Genomic DNA, 19,416 nt, shown 5'->3' with positions numbered 1-19,416 from the left:
CACTCTTTATAGCTTTGAAAATGTCATTTCTATGACCTTTATCTTACTTTCAATCAAATCAGGAAGTGACTTTCAATCCCAGAATCCTTTTCCTCAACCTTCTCAACCAATTGCACTTCACGGTTCTCCGCCAATCCATGCGTGATCCATCTCACTAATCAACCTATCCCAGCGCGGCTCCAATGATGTCGCACTTGTGCGTCTGGCTGCTGACAAAGTCTTGCTGCTTGTCCTCCTAAACTCAGATTCACACAAGAATAGTGCAAAATTATTGCGATCACTAAACAAATCAGAACCCGATTTGTCCGTTTACTACAGGTAGGGTATCACAATCGCTTCAGAAACCGTATGGATTTTTCACTGACGGACTTTCGCTCTAGCAGCTACTCTTTTTTTCTCAGTTTCCTTGATTCACAAGCAAAATTCAACCCGCAAATTTTATTCTCAACTGATCGGTGAGACTGTCCTGTTGCACATAGGACTCGCCAGATCTTAGTTGAATTTTTTTTTCACTCACTTTCAGTCACGCTCTGACTCATCGACCACACCCGATCGACCTACTAGACTGACAAATTACAACAAAAACCAAGTGTCTCATACACTTTTCAATATACTCTGGAGTCTTAGACCTCGCAGGGCCTGTATACATGATCATTAATATAACATACTATTACAGTAATCTAAACGTGAGCACAACATTTTGCATTAACAAGCAGTTAATAAGGACACTTCGTGATTATTGCCGGTCACTCAAGTAGGTACTTTTTTCAAAGTTGTGTATTATTCTCTATATTAAGTCATTTTCTATGCAGATTCAACATTTAAAAAAAATGAATATTTATTAGTACAATTTCAGCATTAACAGTGGCAGGGCTAACAGAAAAATCTAAGATACTGAAGTTGATTTTGCAAGAGGTTCAGGCTAGTACACTGTAAACTTTATATTTTAAATGCGCAAACAAATCTTTCACTATCTGGGTATAAACCTCATTCCCACTCCCTCAACACACTTCTTGCAGCCAATTGCCCTTTACTCCTGAAAAATATTTGAGGGGATTTAAACTGATGGAAGGTGCTGCCACTGTCATGGATAGGAAGACTCACCACTGTAAAAATGAACACCCTGTCACAACTAATATACCTCCTCTGGGTGATACTGATGCCTAGACCAAAGGAAGAGATCATGCTATCAAGGAAAAAAGAAAGACACTTCTATTTGGGGAGACAGATGGTGAGGTTAAGTAGGAAAATAATGATAACAGAGAGACCAAAGGGAGGGTTGGCGAGCCGAGATCTTTGGAGATATTTCCAGATGGTTCAGCTGCTTCTCCTTCAACTCAGGATTGCACGGGAAACAGACAAGACTTGTCCACATTGCTAGGCGAGTGGTGGGGAGGATGTTGTGGGATTTACTGTGTTTCCCTAGGAGAACCATGCCAAAAGAACATGCACTGAAGTGCAGGTGCATATAGACTGATGTAAACTTCAGACTCAGTGGCTGTGTATCATAACTTAACAACATTTGCCTCCATACTGACATTAATCCATTGTACCCTGGACTTCACACCAATTATGGAAGGTAAACCCCTCCAAAGGCAGAAGGTTGGTGAATGTCACATTTTGAGCGATATGCTTAATAAAGTGGTTATTAAGTTCTGTGTCTAGTGTAAATGAAAATGCAAACTGATATAAACAGACAGGATGTGATATGTGCATTTGAGACATTGGGTACTACATTCCTCGGGCAAAGAGGCCACTACAAGAGATTTAACTGCCTTTGAGTGATGTGTATGAAATACCTAGGGCCCGATTATGGGTCTTGCGGTCTAAGGACCGCCAGACTTGCAGTGACTTTTAGACTGCTGCACTCCAATAAGACCAACCGGCACATTACGACCCTGGCGGTTGGACTGCCAGGGGACCACCGTCCCCACCACAGATATGGTTCCCAACGGGCTGTCAGAAGTCCAAGTTGTACTCAGCCACAGCAGCACTGAACTCAGTGCCGCCTGGCTGATTACAACCCAGCTTTCTGCCAGCCTTTCCCCCGGCAATGGAAAGGCTGACGGAAAGACAGTGTCGGCCACAGGGGGGGGCCCTGCTATGCCCATTCCAATTGTGCTGGTGTGGTACAAGGAGCTGAGACCTATTTCATAGCACTGTTCCTGCCAGTCAGCCCTGAGGGAACATGTACTACAATGTTCCCGACGGTCAGCCCGACGGGAACGTTGTAATACGCTTGGGGGAGACACCACCGGTATGATGGTGGCATCCTTCCCATCACTTTATTGGTCGTCTTTTAGGACCTCCAAAGTCTTAATCGACCCTTAGTGTCCAAGTGTATGATCTTGACCATCCATAGACTAAAGAGGGAGAGATGCATAAGAAATGGGACTATCAATCTACATGAGAATGTGCTCTGCTCAAGAAAAACTACATAGAAGGGATATAGTAATACCCACACAATTTCAAGATTATCAGTGTTTGCATACTTGTACAAGTAGGACCATCTAGTAAAGCACACAAACTCAACTCTAATTCTAAATATGGGGACACAGATGTTCCATCGAACCAACGTGATCTGTATATTCACAAATCTCATTTGCAGAGGTAAAATTCAACCAATGCTAATTGTTTTCAGGATGATTTTTTTCTTAGAATATGGAGTTTTTTGTGCACATGTCCATAAGAAGCTTTTAGCCGAGTTGGTGGTCTTATTTTGGAATTTTGGTTTCATTGAGATGAGACACTTACGAAGAGTGATCTTTTTTAACTGTTCGGTCACCTTTCAATTCTGATGATGTTAGAGATAGAAATAATTTCCTTTGTTGAGTAGATCTCTTCAAAAAATATTTACTAGAATGGTAATTTAAAAGCAATATCGCACAGTGAAATAAATGTTAGAAGGAAAGGATAAGGGCCACCTAGTTTGGGAAGAGTTGCTAAAACTATCCCCAGATGGACAACATGTTGAGCAGCCAAAGTGACATTTAAAAAAACACTATCAAATCACACTGAGAAAGAGAAAAGTGCCACAGGATAAACAGTAGGTCTAGCCAGGTCACTAAAACTCCACTGCCATTATTGGAGAGACAGCCTTCTCCTTCACTCAGTGAGTGATCGAGATGAGGGAAAGGTCTGGGATATAACGTATCCCATGGACAGACAGAGAGGCTAACACTAGAAAGTGAAATAGATGATATTTAAAAACCACACTTTAAACTCACTTGAGCTTTAGGGGTTTTAATGCGAAAGCAGACCAGGATTAGCAAAGGAGATGGTAAATACAGAAGTAGGGAAAGGAGCTCTTGGAACAATAGATAAATGACCTAGGGCAGATGCTTTTTCAATGCACAGGACTTAGAGCCATCTACAGGCATTTGTGCAAGTGAGTCCATGGTTAACTCTCAGCAGCCATCACAGACAAATCTGGTCTGGAGGAGTGAGCTAATCTGAGGCCTAAAATGGTCTTGCTTGGAATTAAGTGTGGTGACTGCTATCTAAGAAACCTTCAAACACAGCAGGGTGAACTAACGGATCAAGGAGAATGGTCACAATGGGTAATGAACTGCTGACACTTTAGTGAATCCACAAAATGTGCTATTAGTGCTACACACTATATCACATTAATCACATTTTAGATTGAAAATCGTCCCTAAATTCAATGTTGCAAATTACTTGAATGGGGTACTAACTGGCCAGGTACCTGCACAGAACTAAGGTTCAGTGCATGTAATGCTTTCATCAATTAAGCTGTTTCATTGAATAGAGGGGGCACCCTTTTGTTTTGCTTCCTTCCTCCTGATCAACTGTCTTGACCAGGAAGTGTTCCTCCTAGCTTCAGTAGGCTGCACTTTAGTGATGTGTTTCATTTTCTAGCTGCTTGTGGAGAACAATGGAATGAGAAGTTGCTTTTATTTCATAGGTGTTATGGCTTTTAATGCTGTTCCTTTATATGTTTGGTCTTCCATGTTCCATGTGATGCAGCACCTACATCAAGCAGCCAAAAACAGCTTGTGTTTTAAGTTGCTGCTATACTTCAGACCCGTAGAATGGCAGCCACAGGTCAGAAAGGTAGCAGAGTGTCCCCTCCCACTTCAAGATTCAAGAAAATTCTGAAACTGGTATAGCACTTTCTATTGTAAAACAGTGGTTGTTCATGTTAGGGTCAACACTGAAAGTGAACGCTGAGTCTCGATGCACCATTTTGTACAAAAGGAGACAGTTTGGTTTAACTATGTAATGCACTGCTTAAGGAGTCCACTGTGTGAATTCTCCACTTCGCTTTGCCTTTTTTTCCTGCCAGGTACTGATTAGCTTTCTATAATGCTTTTATTGATTTATTATGAGAGGTAGTTTTGCTACTTTTTCATCTCTTTTGAGGCTCTTTGAAATTGTGGCTACCTTTTCTACAGAGACTTAGGGCCTCATTTATGAGGCCTGTGGCGCAGGTGCCTTGCTGCTCTGCCCTGAGCCACCAGGACTGGGCAGAAATGCACCATATCTACAAGATCCAGTGCATTTTGGTCCTCTCCTCCTGTGCTGGTGCACACATTGCTGCCTAGCCCCAATGCAGGCACCCTTGCACCATGGTGCAAGGATGCATAGAAAGAGGAAATAATGGGGAGAAATAATAATATTTCCCTGCTGTTGTGTAATTCTTACACAGCCCCTTAGATGGCATATTAATCTGATGCATTCCCAGACTTGTAAATCTGGGAATGCATCATATTCCTTCGGGTTCCATTGGTGTTGCGTGGGAACAACCCAAGCAACACCCATTGAACACCTTTTTCTCGCAGTGTTATGGTGAAAGGGGTCCATATTTACAAGGCCATGAAAAGCCACGCAAGGTGGCTTTGCGTGGCCTTGTAAATATAGGGTGGCACACTGTGCCACTGGAGTGTCAAAATAAAAATAATGCTTTGGTGGTGCAGTGTGCTGCTAGGGCCTCGTAAATGAGGGCCTTAATTTTGGCACTTCTGTCTTAGGTCACATTCTACTTCCCACAGAGTACCTGAGAGAAGCAGTGTGGCTTCAAGGATATGAATTGCGGCTATCACTCTTCAACAATACACATGTCAGGAGACGCGCAGAAGCTAAGGTAGCAACAACCACTTTTGGCCTCCAGAAAATGTAATATACATGTAATGGCACCTATCGTGGCTGTATGTGTGTCATTTTAAGCAGACATATATGATAAGAAAAACAGTGTTACCATGGTGTATTAGCAGGTTTGCAATACATACCATTATATATGCATTTCTGTTGATGAACTTTATGAATTTTTCCAAACACCAGAAGCAACACTTCAGGCAGCACAACAGGAACCTTGTAAATGCATTATGGGAGGCTGTAGGAAGAACGAAGAGGGGTCAATAACAATGGCAATACTAACACAAATAGGTAAACTAACCAGAAGGTTTTACTATTCTACAACAACTGCACACTGTTACACTGTTAACAAGGCACACACAGCCTATCATATGATCAATTACACAATTATATAATTTATTTGAATTGTGGGCTCTTAAATATTCAGTGGCCCTGAAAAGACTAAGGTCAAGTAACACTCCCTGGGGAGATACACTATGCCAATTAGGGCTGTACACCTAGGTCTATCGAGGCAATACAAAGGGATGCCTAGTACCTGTAAATGGTTTTACTAAAACATAACTGTATGCCATGACTGCGTACAAATGTCACTCTGGAAAAGGTTAAAGATTTACTTCAGTAAAATGCTCAAGTAACTTCCCTTTTAGGAACAGAACACACCAAGGTTTGTAGGGCTGTGGGGGAAGAGGGTTTCAATGGGAAATTATGTTTCTCCCCAAGAGAAAATAAAAAGAAAGAAAATTTGAATTTGCGCAATGGGTTTGCTTTTCCCCCATGCTAAGTACTGTTTTGCACTGGAAAGTTAAACAAATGTCACATGTTGTTCCCAGTAGTATGTCTGGAATGTGTTGTTGCAGCTTTCCATGCGTACTACTAGCAATTTTGTGAATTCCCAAAAGTTGTACATAATACCATTGCTTAGCAGTTATGTGTACCGGTGTAAATGTACAACTCTTTTTGTGACTCAGGGCCCATGTGTTAAAAACAAAGCACTGCAATCATTCACAATAGCCCACATTTACTGCACACTTTTAGTGAGGGTGAAGGTATCTCAATAGCAATGCTTTTTAAACTGTTGTCCAATGAACAGGCAAATGAATGTCTGCTCAGTGCCTATTCTGTGATCTGCATGTTAATGTGTTGCAAATGCTCACAAATAAAATAAATTAACATCTGACAATTTCTATCACCAAGTACTGATATTGGTCAGCCCCAACTTGACAGCCATTTAAAGTTGGAGAACATCATAAATGCAAGTTTTCAGTCCAAATACTGCAAACCTGTTGTACACATTTGTACCAACTTAGTAAACCAAGATTCAAATTTAGCTGGTGACCAGGTTTAAGGAGATAATCTAATCAAACTTGAACTAAACTACTGATCTACCAACTCTCTCCTCAAATTGATCAATTTCCACCTACTGTGGCCAGGATTCAAGGGGACGCATAAACATCATTGGTAAAGCCAATAGGTCTCGCTTTTGGGACCTACTGGCTTTTCCAATGAGCAGTATGGCCAAACAATTTTCAAAAACATACGCTTTTGACAACATTTTCAAAAGCAGCTGTGTCATTTTATAGGTCTGCACATCCATCTTCTTTCTTTTTTCTTTTTACTTACCAATCCAAGCTAGTAATTTAAAAGAAGAAAGAAATATGCAGGAATGTGTTTATTTTAAGCAGGCAGGTGGAATAAACACGGGGCTCGAGAGGCAGCAGGATGGGGGAGCAAAAGTAACATGAGTGACTTAAAGGGGGAAGCAAGATGGCGGGGAGGGGGCAGAAGCAACACATGCTAGGGTGAGGGAAGCAGCATGGAGAGTGCAGGTGGGGAAGCAACACACTGGAAGCTGGTGGGGAAAGAACATGGAGACAGAGCAAAGTGGAGCACTGGGGGCCAAACAGGGTGAAAGAGACCAACATGGAGCTGGCGGGAAGAAGTACACAGATGAGAAAGCAATGTTGGGGCACACATGAAGCACACGATGAAAGAGAGGAACACTGGAGCGCAGCCGAAGGAGGGGGAGAGAAGCACATGAGGGAGACAGCTGGAAAACATACACACTCACAAAGAGTGCTTAAAGAAATATGACTGAATTGTGAATAGTGGAAGAAAAATGCCTCCATACACCAGGGGAGGGATAGATACAGAAAAGGGAGAAAGGCCCACACAAGCAGACAAATAGAAAACAAGCAAATAAGAGTGACAATGGTAAGCAATGGGTGGGTTCCAAGCCCACTGTAAGCTGACAATATGGGGTGCAACATGTGAATCCTTAAACAGGTCTCACATTTGGAGAACACAAACTGCAGAGCAAACAGTTGATTACAAACACTTAAAGTGACCTATCTGTGATTGGAGTACCTCATACTGATGCAAAAGTGAATAGAAAGCTTGGAAGCTATCATACACAACTAGAATTTAACAGAATTATATCTTTTTAAAGCACATATAGATTACAGTTTTGTGAAATAATTTGTGCAAAAGAATCAAATGGCATAGACAAATAAGTTAAGCTGGCACAAATGCACCTTACATAGAGAAAAAATGGCATAATGAAAAGTAATCTGTGTCATATAGAATTCAATTTGTTTTGGGTGTAATTCATTATGTGCAAGGAAGTGAATAGTTCAGGAATACTTTAGATGTTGTAATGTATGAAATACTGAAATTAAGTTAGCGAACCTCACCTTTAAGTTTGTGGTCAAGGTATTCTAAAATTATTCTGATCATTTGAACAATAGCAAGTATCAACGATCCAAATGCCAGCGACCCTGTATGATATCTAATGAAAAAAAAAGAATTTCATAGGATATGAGTTAGTCGGAGACATACAGCATCACTCAATGTGCATGGTACAAAAACTGGCACATCGCAGAATCTAAAATTGGTTGATATTCATATTACAAATTTTGGCACAAGGCAACTTGCACCTCACAATAGTTAAGCAGAGTGAAAACATGTTTTACTAGAAAAACTATGAAAACTATGTGAAGATCATTTTACCTGTGCCATACAAAATAACACAGTCTCTGATCATAGTAGAAAATATATAAGAGTTGTGTCCATCTGACTTCTGCAAAGCCATAACTTAAACACATATTCTTTTTACATCTGGCATGAGCCAGGACCTCTAGCTGCATATTCATGTCGGGGCCTAATCATAAACTGCATTTTGTAGCATGTTTAGTAGTACAAAAATAGTACTACTTAATACTACAAAATGCTATTCACAAACCTAGGGGAGTAAATCTCCACCTCTCCGACATTTAAATTGGGACATCTTCATAGATGTATGTTTACTACTTAGTAGAAACTGTGGGCGGGGCCAGAGGGAGTGGCTGGAAAAAGAAGCTTACTAGTAAATGTGAGTGGTCTAGAATGGATTAAGAAGGAAGAACAGGTATCGGGAGAGCTAGGAAGGGGTTAAGAGAGGGGCATGCACCCACCCACGAAATAATAAGCCCATTACTTGTCACAACCTGTACGTCTGAAGTTACTAAAGTGAAAAGGCACCTACACAGTAGTAAATTACATTACTCCAGCTCTGAGCTACAGTAAGCTCAACATCACATATGGCCAGTGTAGGAAGTTGGTTCTGTATATACTATTTCAAAGACACAAGTCAGCAGAGAAAGTACACCCTCAGCGGCACAGGGGCGTCCGGGTGCAGAGTGCAAACCGGCGTTGGGTTTGCAATAGTTTTCAATGGGAGACCCAGGGGTCTCTTCAGTGATGCAGGCAAGCAAGGGGGGGGGGGGCTCCTCGGGGTAGCCACCACCTGGGCTAAGGAGAGGGCCACCTGGGGGTCGCTCCTGCACTGGAGGTCGGATCCTTCAGGTCCTGGGGGCTGCGGGTGCAGTGTCTTTACCAAGCGTCAGATTCCTTGGAGCAGGCAGTCGCGGTCAGGGGGAGCCTCTGGATTCCCTCTGCAGGCGTCGCTGTGGGGGCTCAGGGGGGCCAACTCTGGCTACTCACGGGCTCGCAGTCACGGGAGTCCTCCCTGTAGTGTTGGTTTTCCGCAGGTCCAGCCGGGGGCGTCGGGTGCAGAGTGGAAAGTCTCACGCTTCGGCGGGAAACGTGTGGTCTTTAAAAGTTGATTCTTTGTTGCAAAGTTGCAGTTTCTTTGGAACAGGGCCGCTGTCCTCAGGAGTTCTTGGTCCTTTTAGATGCAGGGTCGTCCTCTGATGCTTCAGAGGTCGCTGGACCCTGGGAGGCGCGTCGCTGTTGCAGTTTTTCTTGAAGTGGGGAGACAGGCCGGTAGGGCTGGGGCCAAAGCAGTTGGTGTCTCCGTCTTCTCTGCAGGGCTTCAGGTCACCAGTCCTTCTTCGTCTTCAGGTTGCAGGAATCTGTCTTGCTAGGTTCTTGGAGCCCCTAAATACTCAATTTAGGGGTGTGTTTTTGTCTGGGAGGTTAGTAGCCAATGGCTACTAGCCCTGAGGGTGGATACACCCTCTTTGTGTCTCCTCCCTGAGGAGAGGGGGGCACATCCCTAATCCTATTGGGGGAATCCTCCATCTGCAAGATGGAGGATTTCTAAAAGTCATTATCTCCTCCGGCCTTGCCACCAAAAGTGGGGCGGTGGCCGGAGGGGGCGGACATCTCCAATAGCTGGGATGCCCTGTGGCAGTTCCTGCAGGGGGAGATGAGAAGCACCTCCACCCAGTACAGGCTTTGTTACTAGCCACAAAGTGACAAAGGCACTCTCCCCATGTGGCCAGCAACATGTCTGGTGTGTGGCAAGCTGGCAAAACTAGTCAGCCCACACTGGAAGTCGGGTATGTTTTCAGGGGGTATCTTTAAGATGCCCTCTGGGTGTATTTCACAATAAAATGTACACTGGCATCAGTGTGCATTTATTGTGCTGAGAAGTTTGATACCAAACTTCCAAGTTTTCAGTGTAGCCATTATGGTGCTGTGGAGTTCGTGTTTGACAGACTCCCAGACCATATACTCTTATGGCTACCCTGCACTTACAATGTCTAAGGTTTTGCTTAGACACTGCAGGGGCATAGTGCTCATGCACCTATGCCCTCACCTATGGTATAGAGCACCCTGCCTTAGTGCTGTAAGGCCTGCTAGAGGGGTGACTTATCTATGCCATAGGCAGTGTGAGGTTGGCATGGCACTCTGAGGGGAGTGCCATGTCGACTTAGTCATTTTCTCCCCACCAGCACACACAAGCTGGCAAGCAGTGTGTCTGTGCTGAGTGAGGGGTCCCCAGGGTGGCATAAGACATGCTGCAGCTCTTAGAGACCTTCCCTGGCATCAGGGCCCTTGGTACCGGGGTATCAGTTACAAGGGACTTACCTGGATATCAGGGTGTGCCAATTGTGGAGACAAAGGTACAGGTTAGGGAAAGAACACTGGTGCTGGGGCCTGGTTAGCAGGCCTCAGCACACTTTCAAATCATAACTTGGCATCAGCAAAGGCAAAACGTCAGGAGGTACCCATGCCAAGGAGGCATTTCCTTACAGCCAGCCACTGTTACTTCAACACCCTCCTAATGAAAATATTGAAGGGAGTTAAAATAAAACTCCACAGGAAATTATGTTAAAATAAATGCAAGTATCTGAGATAATTGCAATGTAATTAAAAGTAAAACAATCTCCAAACTTAAAACATATTTGTTATAAAATTACAAAATATTTTAACAAACTTTTTGGTATAGTTAAACTACTTTTAATTTGTTACATACATCACTTTTAATAACTATTTTATTTTAGTGAATTCCGTAATTTAAACTTTATAAAATAATTTTTATTTAGTTTAATAGTTTTCAAAAAATTTAATATTTGTTTTAAAATTAAATTAACAGTGTTGTGGAATTTATAATTTTGTTCTACAGTTAAAATAAAAATATAGAAATACTTATTATAAAGTTTAACAAACTTTGTAAACTTCTTTTAAAATATTTCTTATACTTTAACATATAGAAATCGAAACAAACACAGTCTCCCTGTTAAACCATATGGATAAGTAAAGAAAAATAGTATTTTTCTAAAAACAATTAGTAAAAATATGTTTATGTTGAATAATAATATAAATACATCACTTTTATGTATTTATCTTAAATGTACAACTTAGTACTATTCACCTAATTTTGGATTATAACATCATTAATTAATTTGAATATACATTATACAACCTTTTTCAACTGTATAAATGAATGTAGTATTCATTTTAATCAAATATAATTAACTTACTTTGAATTTTACATACCATTTAATAATTAATAATATATAATAAAAATGTATTTTTTATTTTCAGTGGCATTTTTTAAATGTTAAATTCAGAAAAATAATTTCACTTACACCAGTTCTTGAACTCTTGTCTATACAATGCAATCTTAGCATATTCCTATTTTATAGTCATAAGTCTTAATATCTCCTTTGTGAAATGGTTCCAAAGATCCTAGAAAATGTGGTTATGGCCTTAAGCTAGGCCTATATCACAACCCATTCATCCTAGATGCTACTCAATTCAGCACAGTAAAAGATGACTCTCTTACCATGCTCATACTTCCAGGAAACTCTACAATGCTTGCCCACAGATGAAGGCCAACATTTTAACACATGCACTATTATGTTTATTTTCAATTGCACTCTTAGACCCCCATTTAGAACTTCATGTTTACTCTACAGGGATGTACTGGAGCCACAATTAACAAGTCCACCTGATACAGTTCCATAAATCAACAGGGATGATAAGCTAAACCTCAAAAAATTGTGATTAACATGACAGACCCATAATTTTTACCAAACCCGGGAAGTGTTATGCTTATACTTATCACTTGGTCTAAGCAAGTAGTAAATGCATGTGGAGGAACTGTGTGGTTCACTGATGCTAGCTGGGGAGGATGTCTTGGGCGGGGCAAATAATGAAACTGGCTGTGGTCCCTCATTATTTGCTTGTTCCATAGTTCTGAGTGAGGACACCGGAGGCTTGGCAGTGTCTCTCCTGCTGCCCTTGCTCCTCTTGCAACAACTTTTACTGGGTGCAGATCTGCACCAAATAACACTGGGTCTGGAGTTTCCAGGTCGAGTAATTTTCAGGTCCAGAAACATCAGACCACTCGGAGTTGACAACATATTACAACCCAGGAATACTGCTCCAGACAACTGAGAATGAGGTCCTAAGTGTGGGACTAGGAGACTGATCCTCTCCAAGACCAACAACTTGTATAGTCCATATAAACCCATCCTTTTCGGCCCAATGATTTGCTAAACACCTCAAGGACTTACTCTACTTACACCAGTGGCATTTCTTCTCCCAGCTAAAGGCACTCGAATGCAAAAGAATTCTCAGCTGTTTTTCAGGGCCCTGGATGATAAAGTCCAAGATTGAGCAACAATCTTCAAATAAATGGGTCCAAAATGCAAATCCGAGTACTAATCCCACCCCATCTTCATGCCTTTGTGAACAGGCATCAAGCACTACAACTAAATAAAAACGTTTATGAAGCTCATTCACCTTTCAGCTTAAAGGATCAACTGATAATCAATGCTAATTGTGCAGAATTAATATAACATCCAAAGCCCCCTCATGTCATCAGCAGATCATTCTGACCACAATCTACCCTACGCACCAGTGTTACAAGAATGCATTGACTGCATTAAAAAGCTATTCATCTGTGAAGTGTACACTACATGACAAAATGTCACAAACATACCCTGGTCTTACCTTATTGCACGTCCAAATGAAGAGAAAAGCGGACAGGCCGGGATGTCAGCTGGTTTGTTAAAGGCCCAGTAATAGGAAGCAAAGGCACCAGCAAGGGTACACTGACCCAATGCAATTGCAAAATTTACCAGCCATAGAAAGACAAACACATTGCACAGTTGAAAGATAAGGATGTATCTGTGGTAGAAGCTTTCACCACCATAGAACGCAAATGTACATTGCGCACCAGGGCACAGCTTGGTCACATTGGTCATATTAAATGTCTGAAAGAAACAAACACAAGTGAAAATTAAAAACATTGACAGCAAGACCAAAAATAAAGGAGGTGTTGTATTTGGTAATTGCTATCATTATTATGCAAAGTATGTCAATAAACATTTTCTATATAAACATACAAAGGTGGATAATAGTACATGAGTCCATCAAGTACTTTTTATAAAATATGTATTTACTTTTTACTGTCTTAAATTAGTAGTGTCTCTTGTTCTTTAAGATGATTAAGGAATCCCATCAAAACCTTTCACCACAATAATTACAAGTTTATTGGCCATCATTCGGAGTGCCCTGTTATTTTGGTGTGACAATCCTGCCTGTGGACAAACCAATATCACTGGGTGTGCTATTCCCCAGGTTGGCATTACTAGCTGAATCCAAGTTGGAGTTGTCAGAAAGAGGCATAGTATGTGGTATCAGAGTTTGTGCATCTGCTTGCAAGTTGTGCTTCTTCCAACCCTCCTTTCCTCAAGAACATTTTCCCAGTTTTTTCCTTATAATTCTAATTTATACACAAACTGCAGTTTGTGCATGAATCATAATTATTTCACACATGTAAAATCAAGGCCTATGTTGCAAACAAATAGATGTCATATACAATTCAAACATGACAATTATGTGGAATATTTATCAGCTTACTAAACGTTAATGTTAGGCCAGTCAGGATGGCGATGGTGGTGCAGTAGAAATCATTGGAAGTACCGTCCTTGGTTTGGGCAGAAGATGTCTATTAATCTTCTAAGGTAGAACAGAGACCATATGCTTTCAATAAAAGGAGATCCTCTAGTCAAGGTATAGAGAAAGCATGCATTTTTCTAAGGATTTGAGAAAACGTAAATCGAGAAATAATCCACTAAAGTCCTATTTAAATGTATCAAAATCCTGGGCAAACACCGCAGGCTTGAGTCACAGAGATTTTGCTCTGGCTTACTATTGCCGAACTCCTCACTTTCTCTTGAATTCCAGGAGAAAGTCAAGGGTATTGCCTTACTCTTGCACTCCACGAGTTAGCCAGGAGTAGATCATGAGTACAACAAGAGTATGTCACACCCATTCACAGAAAAATCTTTGTGAATCAGGTCCAGCTTCTCTCTGTGCCTTAGTGTTCTAAGGTCTAAATTGAGAGTACTCAGTAGCTCTAAATCACTTGGTATTTGAATTGTAGAAATTCCACTACTATCTATTCATTATTGTGTACGTGGAGCACTATGTGTTTTTTATCCCTCTTTACTCCTTCACTTGTTGTCCCTCTTATTGTCAAACTAGTTTCAGGAAACTCAAATCTTCTTGAGTGATTTAGCGCAGTGGTGTAACGAAACTGGAAGGGGCCCCTCTGCACAGAATATGGAGGGGAGCCCCTACGGACTCACTTGGGCCAGGTACTGTGCTGAAGGAGGCCCCCTGGAGCTTTGGGGCCCCCCTGCACCACTTGGGCGGCGGAGGTCTTTGTTACACCCCTGATTTAGCAATCAAAAGAGTAAGGGAGTGAGAGAGTGAGCATGTGAGTGAGTCAGTGAGTGAGTTCACTTTTATTCCATATTGCCTTGAACATACGATCACTAGGTGATAATTAGCATGCCATGCAGGTCTATCAAAAATTTCTAATTCGCAAAATGTTCACTATGCAATACAGATCTGATGGGAGTCAAGCCACACAACTTACCTCAGGCTCACAGGTCATGTTTGCGTACTTGCACAGCGTTTGGTTGGCCATTACTTTATAGATGGAATCACCCGATGTTGCTAAAAATCTGAATTGGCCGTGTTAAGGCAAAAATAACAATTCTGGACTAGCTTTTATTTCTGTGATGAATAATGTGCAAAACCTTTATTGAAACTGTACCTGTAACATTACTGATTAACTACACTTAAACTAAACTGTACAAAGAAACACAATGAAGTAATATATATAAATCACTATATCACGAGTCAATATTGAAAATATTGCATAAAAGCTTATGTATATATCAAATTATTATACCGTGAAAAGTGATAAATTAAATATTTTACTAATATTTTCTAAATAAGGGAGGGCTGCTATGATGACATTCTATGTGAATCAAGGGGTTCTTTAAGTTATATCTGTTGAAGGTATACAAACACATATTTTCAGAAAATAATGATATTATATTATATTAGGATTGTTGCCCTGAAAGAAGCTCACAACATAGATGTGCGTATTTGTACGTTTTTACAATAGCTCAACATCCGTCTATCTGCTGGGGCTTATGAAGTGCGGAAATCTGGGTGAGGACTGGAAATGGAAGGACTCTACATTGACTCCAATCTATTTTTCAAAGACCACCTGAACAGAATGGCCGGGACAGTCTTGTATCTAACTAGCCTCCTGTGTGAGATAACAGCGCTTCTCACAGTGGTCAGTGTCACCATGAGCGTGCACACCTGTCAACTGTCTCACATCAACAGCAGCTCACTGGCATCTCAGACATCTCAGGGGTACATTCTCATCACCTCCATTTTTTTCAACCTAACTGTCCCCCCACGTTGCATCAAATTTAAGTCCTTGTGCATCATTTACAAAGACGTACATACACACAATCTGGCTATTTAGATATATATATTTGCTTGTTTGTTTTGAAGTTTTTTGTAGTGCTGAATGGTCCAGATCAACCAGTCCCAGCATGTTCCAGGTTAAATTGTATTCCTTCATTACGTCTGTCTCGGAGGGAGGTGTACAGACGAATGCAGTTCAAAACCTGCCAGGAATAGAGACAATGGGGGTCATTACAACCCTGGCGGATGGTGTTAAAGCGGCGGTAATACCGCAAACAGGCCAGTGGACAAAAAAAGGGAATCATGACCCTGGCGGAAACCGCCAACAAAGACAGCCACTTTAACGCACCGCCCGCCACGGCGGTACAGACAAGCAGCGCGGCGGTCACCGCCAACAGACAGGCGGAAGACAATGTACCACCCATAGTATCACAACCCGCCAATCCGCCACCTTTTCCGGGGCGGTTTCACCGTGGATAAAAACACGGCGGAAACAGTTTCTACAATGGGAAAACGCTCACCTGAACACATCCCACGAGGAAGGAGGACCCCATGGAGCCGGAATTACAAATCCTACCGGCCCTTGTATTCCTACTCATCTACGAAGACCAACGCCGGCGCCGGAAAAGACAACGGTGAGTACTGCACCTACGACATAGGGGAGGGGGGAGGCAAAAGTCAGGGACACACACACGCAACACCCCCACCACCACCCCCACCCCCAGCCTCACACATTACAACACACACACCAATGCATTGACAAACATCACAGTAACAACCCACAACTCCCCCCCCCCCGGAAGAATGCAAAGACAAAACAAAATCAGTTCTAACATTGTAATGTATCAATATACATGTTTCAAATATATACAGATATATCATAAAATCATTCAAAAATATATACATAACGAGAAGTAGTGCAGATATGCACATATCAATGTCCGTGCACCACTAGTCCAAAAATGCATGGGCGATGCCCACACAAGATACCTGTCCACAAACGGAGAGAACACTGCCGGGTCATCAGAGAGAAATACAACAGGCACCTCAGGGGGAAGGGAACGGGGGGGGCACCTCAGCCGGATGAGTGCAAAGCCAGATCCACGACGGGGCTCCATGCCCATTGATGTATCCTGGGGAGTGCAAAGCCACAGTCTCTCAAGTCTCTACAGTGGGTGGTTTGCCCACTGGACCATCCTGGGGAGTCCAAAGCCACAGTCTCTCAAGTCTCTACAGTGGGTGGTTTGCCCACTGGACCATCCTGGGGAGTGCAAAGCCACAGTCTCTCAAGTCTCTACAGTGGGTGGTTTGCCCACTGGACCATCCTGGGGAGTGCAAAGCCACAGTCTCCCAAGTCTCTACATTGGGTGGTTTGCCCACTGGACCATCCTGGGGAGTGCAAAGCCACAGTCTCTCAAGTCTCTACAGTGGGTGGTTTGCCCACTGGACCATCCTGGGGAGTGCAAAGCCACAGTCTCTCAAGTAGATAACAGCCTCCACTGGTTCTGGAGGGGGACTGGCGCCCAGAGTGCTTCATCCTGTGCAGGACAGACAGAGTGGATGCATGTCTCCACTGGTTCTGGAGGGGGTCTGGTGCCCAGAGTGCTTCATCCTGTGCAGGACAGACAGAGTGGATGCATGTCTCCACTGGTTCTGGAGGGGGTCTGGTGCCCAGAGTGCTTCATCCTGTGCAGGACAGACAGAGTGGATGCATGTCTCCACTGGTTCTGGAGGGGGACTGGTGCGCAGACTGGATTAGTGTCCCTGTGACAGTTCCTGTCCCCGTCACTGTCCCAGCTGCACATGGGATAACGATGATTGATGTCTTTTCCTTCTTCAGTGGTGCTTGCCCTGTTCAGCGGTGCAGGCCCTGTTCAGCGGTGCTTTGCCATGATGGTTCTGGACTGTTCAGCAGTGCTATGCCATGGCTGTTCTGGACTGTTCAGCGGTGCTTTGTCATGGCGGTTCTGGACTGTTCAGCGGTGCTATGACATCGCGGGTCTGGACTGTTCAGCGGTGCTTTGCCATGCCGGTTCTGGACTGTTCAGCGGTGCTTTGCCATGCCGGTTCTGGACTGTTCAGCGGTGCTTTGCCATGGCGGTTCTGGACTGTTCAGCGGTGCTATGCCATGGCGGGTCTGGACTGTTCAGCGGTGCTTTGCCATGCCGGTTCTGGACTGTTCAGCGGTGCTATGCCATGGCGGTTCTGGACTGTTCAGCGGTGCTTTGCCATGCTGGTTCTGGACTGGGCATTGGTGTGTGGCATGACGTTCTCTGGACTGGGCATTGGTGTGTGGCATGACGTTCTCTGGACTGGGCATTGGTGTGTGGCATGACGGTCCCTCATTGCCCAGCGGGGCTGTGGCTGCCGGGGCCCTCCTGGGCACTGACTCCGGCGGTGGTCTCCTGACCAGTGCGATACTTGGGCCCTCCTGGGCACTGACTCCGGCTGTGGTGTCCTGACCAGTGATGATACTTGTGCCCTCCTGGGCACTGACTCCGGCGGTGGTCTCCTGACCAGTGACGATACTTGGGCCCTCCTGGGCACTAACTCCGGCGGTGGTCTCCTGACCAGTGACGATACTTGTGCCCTCCTGGGCACTGACTCCGGCGGTGGCGGTGGTCTCCTGACCAGTGACGATACTTGGGCCCTCCTGGGCACTGACTCCGGCGGTGGTCTCCTGACCAGTGACGATACTTGGGCCCTCCTGGGCACTGACTCTGGCAGTGGTCTCCTGACCAGTGACGACACTTGGGCCCTCCTGGGCACTGACTCCGGCGGTGGTCTCCTGACCAGTGACGATACTTGGGCCTTCCTGGGCAATGACTCCGGCGGTGGTCTCCTGACCAGTGACGACGGTGCTGGCGGTGGCGTCCTGGCAGCCGGGAAGGATGCCGCCCTTCTCCGCTGTGATGCTCACACCAGGCTGTGCAATCTTCTTCGGGCCCTTCCCCACCTTTGGAGGAGTCACAGCTGACTCTGCAATCCCCCTGGGACCCCTGTGAGTTGTTTTGCCTCCAGGAGTCTTCACCCGGTCCCGTTGGCCACTTTCCAACTTCAGAGCCTTTACAGGGGGTGGGCTGGCAGTGCCTTGGCTCTGTGTTACACTGCCTGCCCTGGTGGCCGGTGCACTCCACACACCTGTAACACGCACCACTGGTACTGGAGGCTTTTTGGCTGAGGCGCTACGACGGGACTGATGAATTGGAGGGGTGGGGGTGGGGGCAAAAAGGTCAACTTTGCAGAGGGACAGTTTCTGACGAACACTGGGATGGGTAGCTGGAGGGGGTCTGGGAGTGGAAGAAGGGATGTTGGTTGTAGGAGGTGTCACTTTAGGTGTTTTGGGTGCAGGTGCAGGTACTAGAGGCTGTCATGAGGTGGATGATGTTGGGTGTGTGGGTGCCCACGTTTGTGTACTTTGGGAGGGGGCGTCACACACACACTGGGAGAGGACACAGGGGACGTGTAAATGGTAGTGGGGGTGGTGAGTGCAGGTGAGTGGGGTGTGGTGCTGGGTGTTCTGGTGCGAGTCCTGGTGCCTGTAGATGTAGTGCATGCAAGTGAGAGTGTAGACGACACTGGGAGGGAGGAGGCAGACGATGACGAGGGGGACACAGTGGAGGCACTGGATGTTGCAGTGTTTGCATGTGGGTGATGCTTGTGTGAGTGCCTGTGGGTTGTGTGGTGCTTATGTTTGCTTGAGCTACTTTTGTGTGTTGAGGTGTGTGCATGCTGGTCTGATGGTGTGCTTCGGATAGGCTGGGGTACAGGGGACTGGGTCTGGGTGGAGGAAGTTGGAGGGGGGAGGCTAGACACAGGGACAATGGCTGC

The 19,416-nt window shown here is 44.2% G+C and overlaps 1 protein-coding gene across 6 annotated transcripts in view; it reads right to left on the bottom strand.

Annotated features, from left to right (window-relative positions):
- Window positions 1–19,416, bottom strand: part of SLC44A5 (solute carrier family 44 member 5) — a 765,772-nt gene that overhangs the window by 75,894 nt on the left and 670,462 nt on the right. For all 6 annotated transcript variants that reach the window (XM_069232424.1, XM_069232422.1, XM_069232425.1 and 3 more), the window contains exons 14-17: window positions 14,735–14,822; window positions 12,799–13,061; window positions 7,806–7,900; window positions 5,250–5,353 (exon numbers count right to left, since the gene is read on the bottom strand). In XM_069232424.1, the coding sequence (XP_069088525.1) occupies window positions 5,250–5,353; window positions 7,806–7,900; window positions 12,799–13,061; window positions 14,735–14,822 (550 nt within the window). The remainder of the gene's footprint in view (window positions 1–5,249; window positions 5,354–7,805; window positions 7,901–12,798; window positions 13,062–14,734; window positions 14,823–19,416) is intronic.

Source organism: Pleurodeles waltl, chromosome 4_2, assembly GCF_031143425.1.
Source record: "Pleurodeles waltl isolate 20211129_DDA chromosome 4_2, aPleWal1.hap1.20221129, whole genome shotgun sequence".
Taxonomy (NCBI): Eukaryota; Metazoa; Chordata; class Amphibia; order Caudata; family Salamandridae; genus Pleurodeles; species Pleurodeles waltl.
Note: the sequence above shows the minus strand (reverse complement) of the source record. Positions and strands in the feature narration are given on the sequence as shown.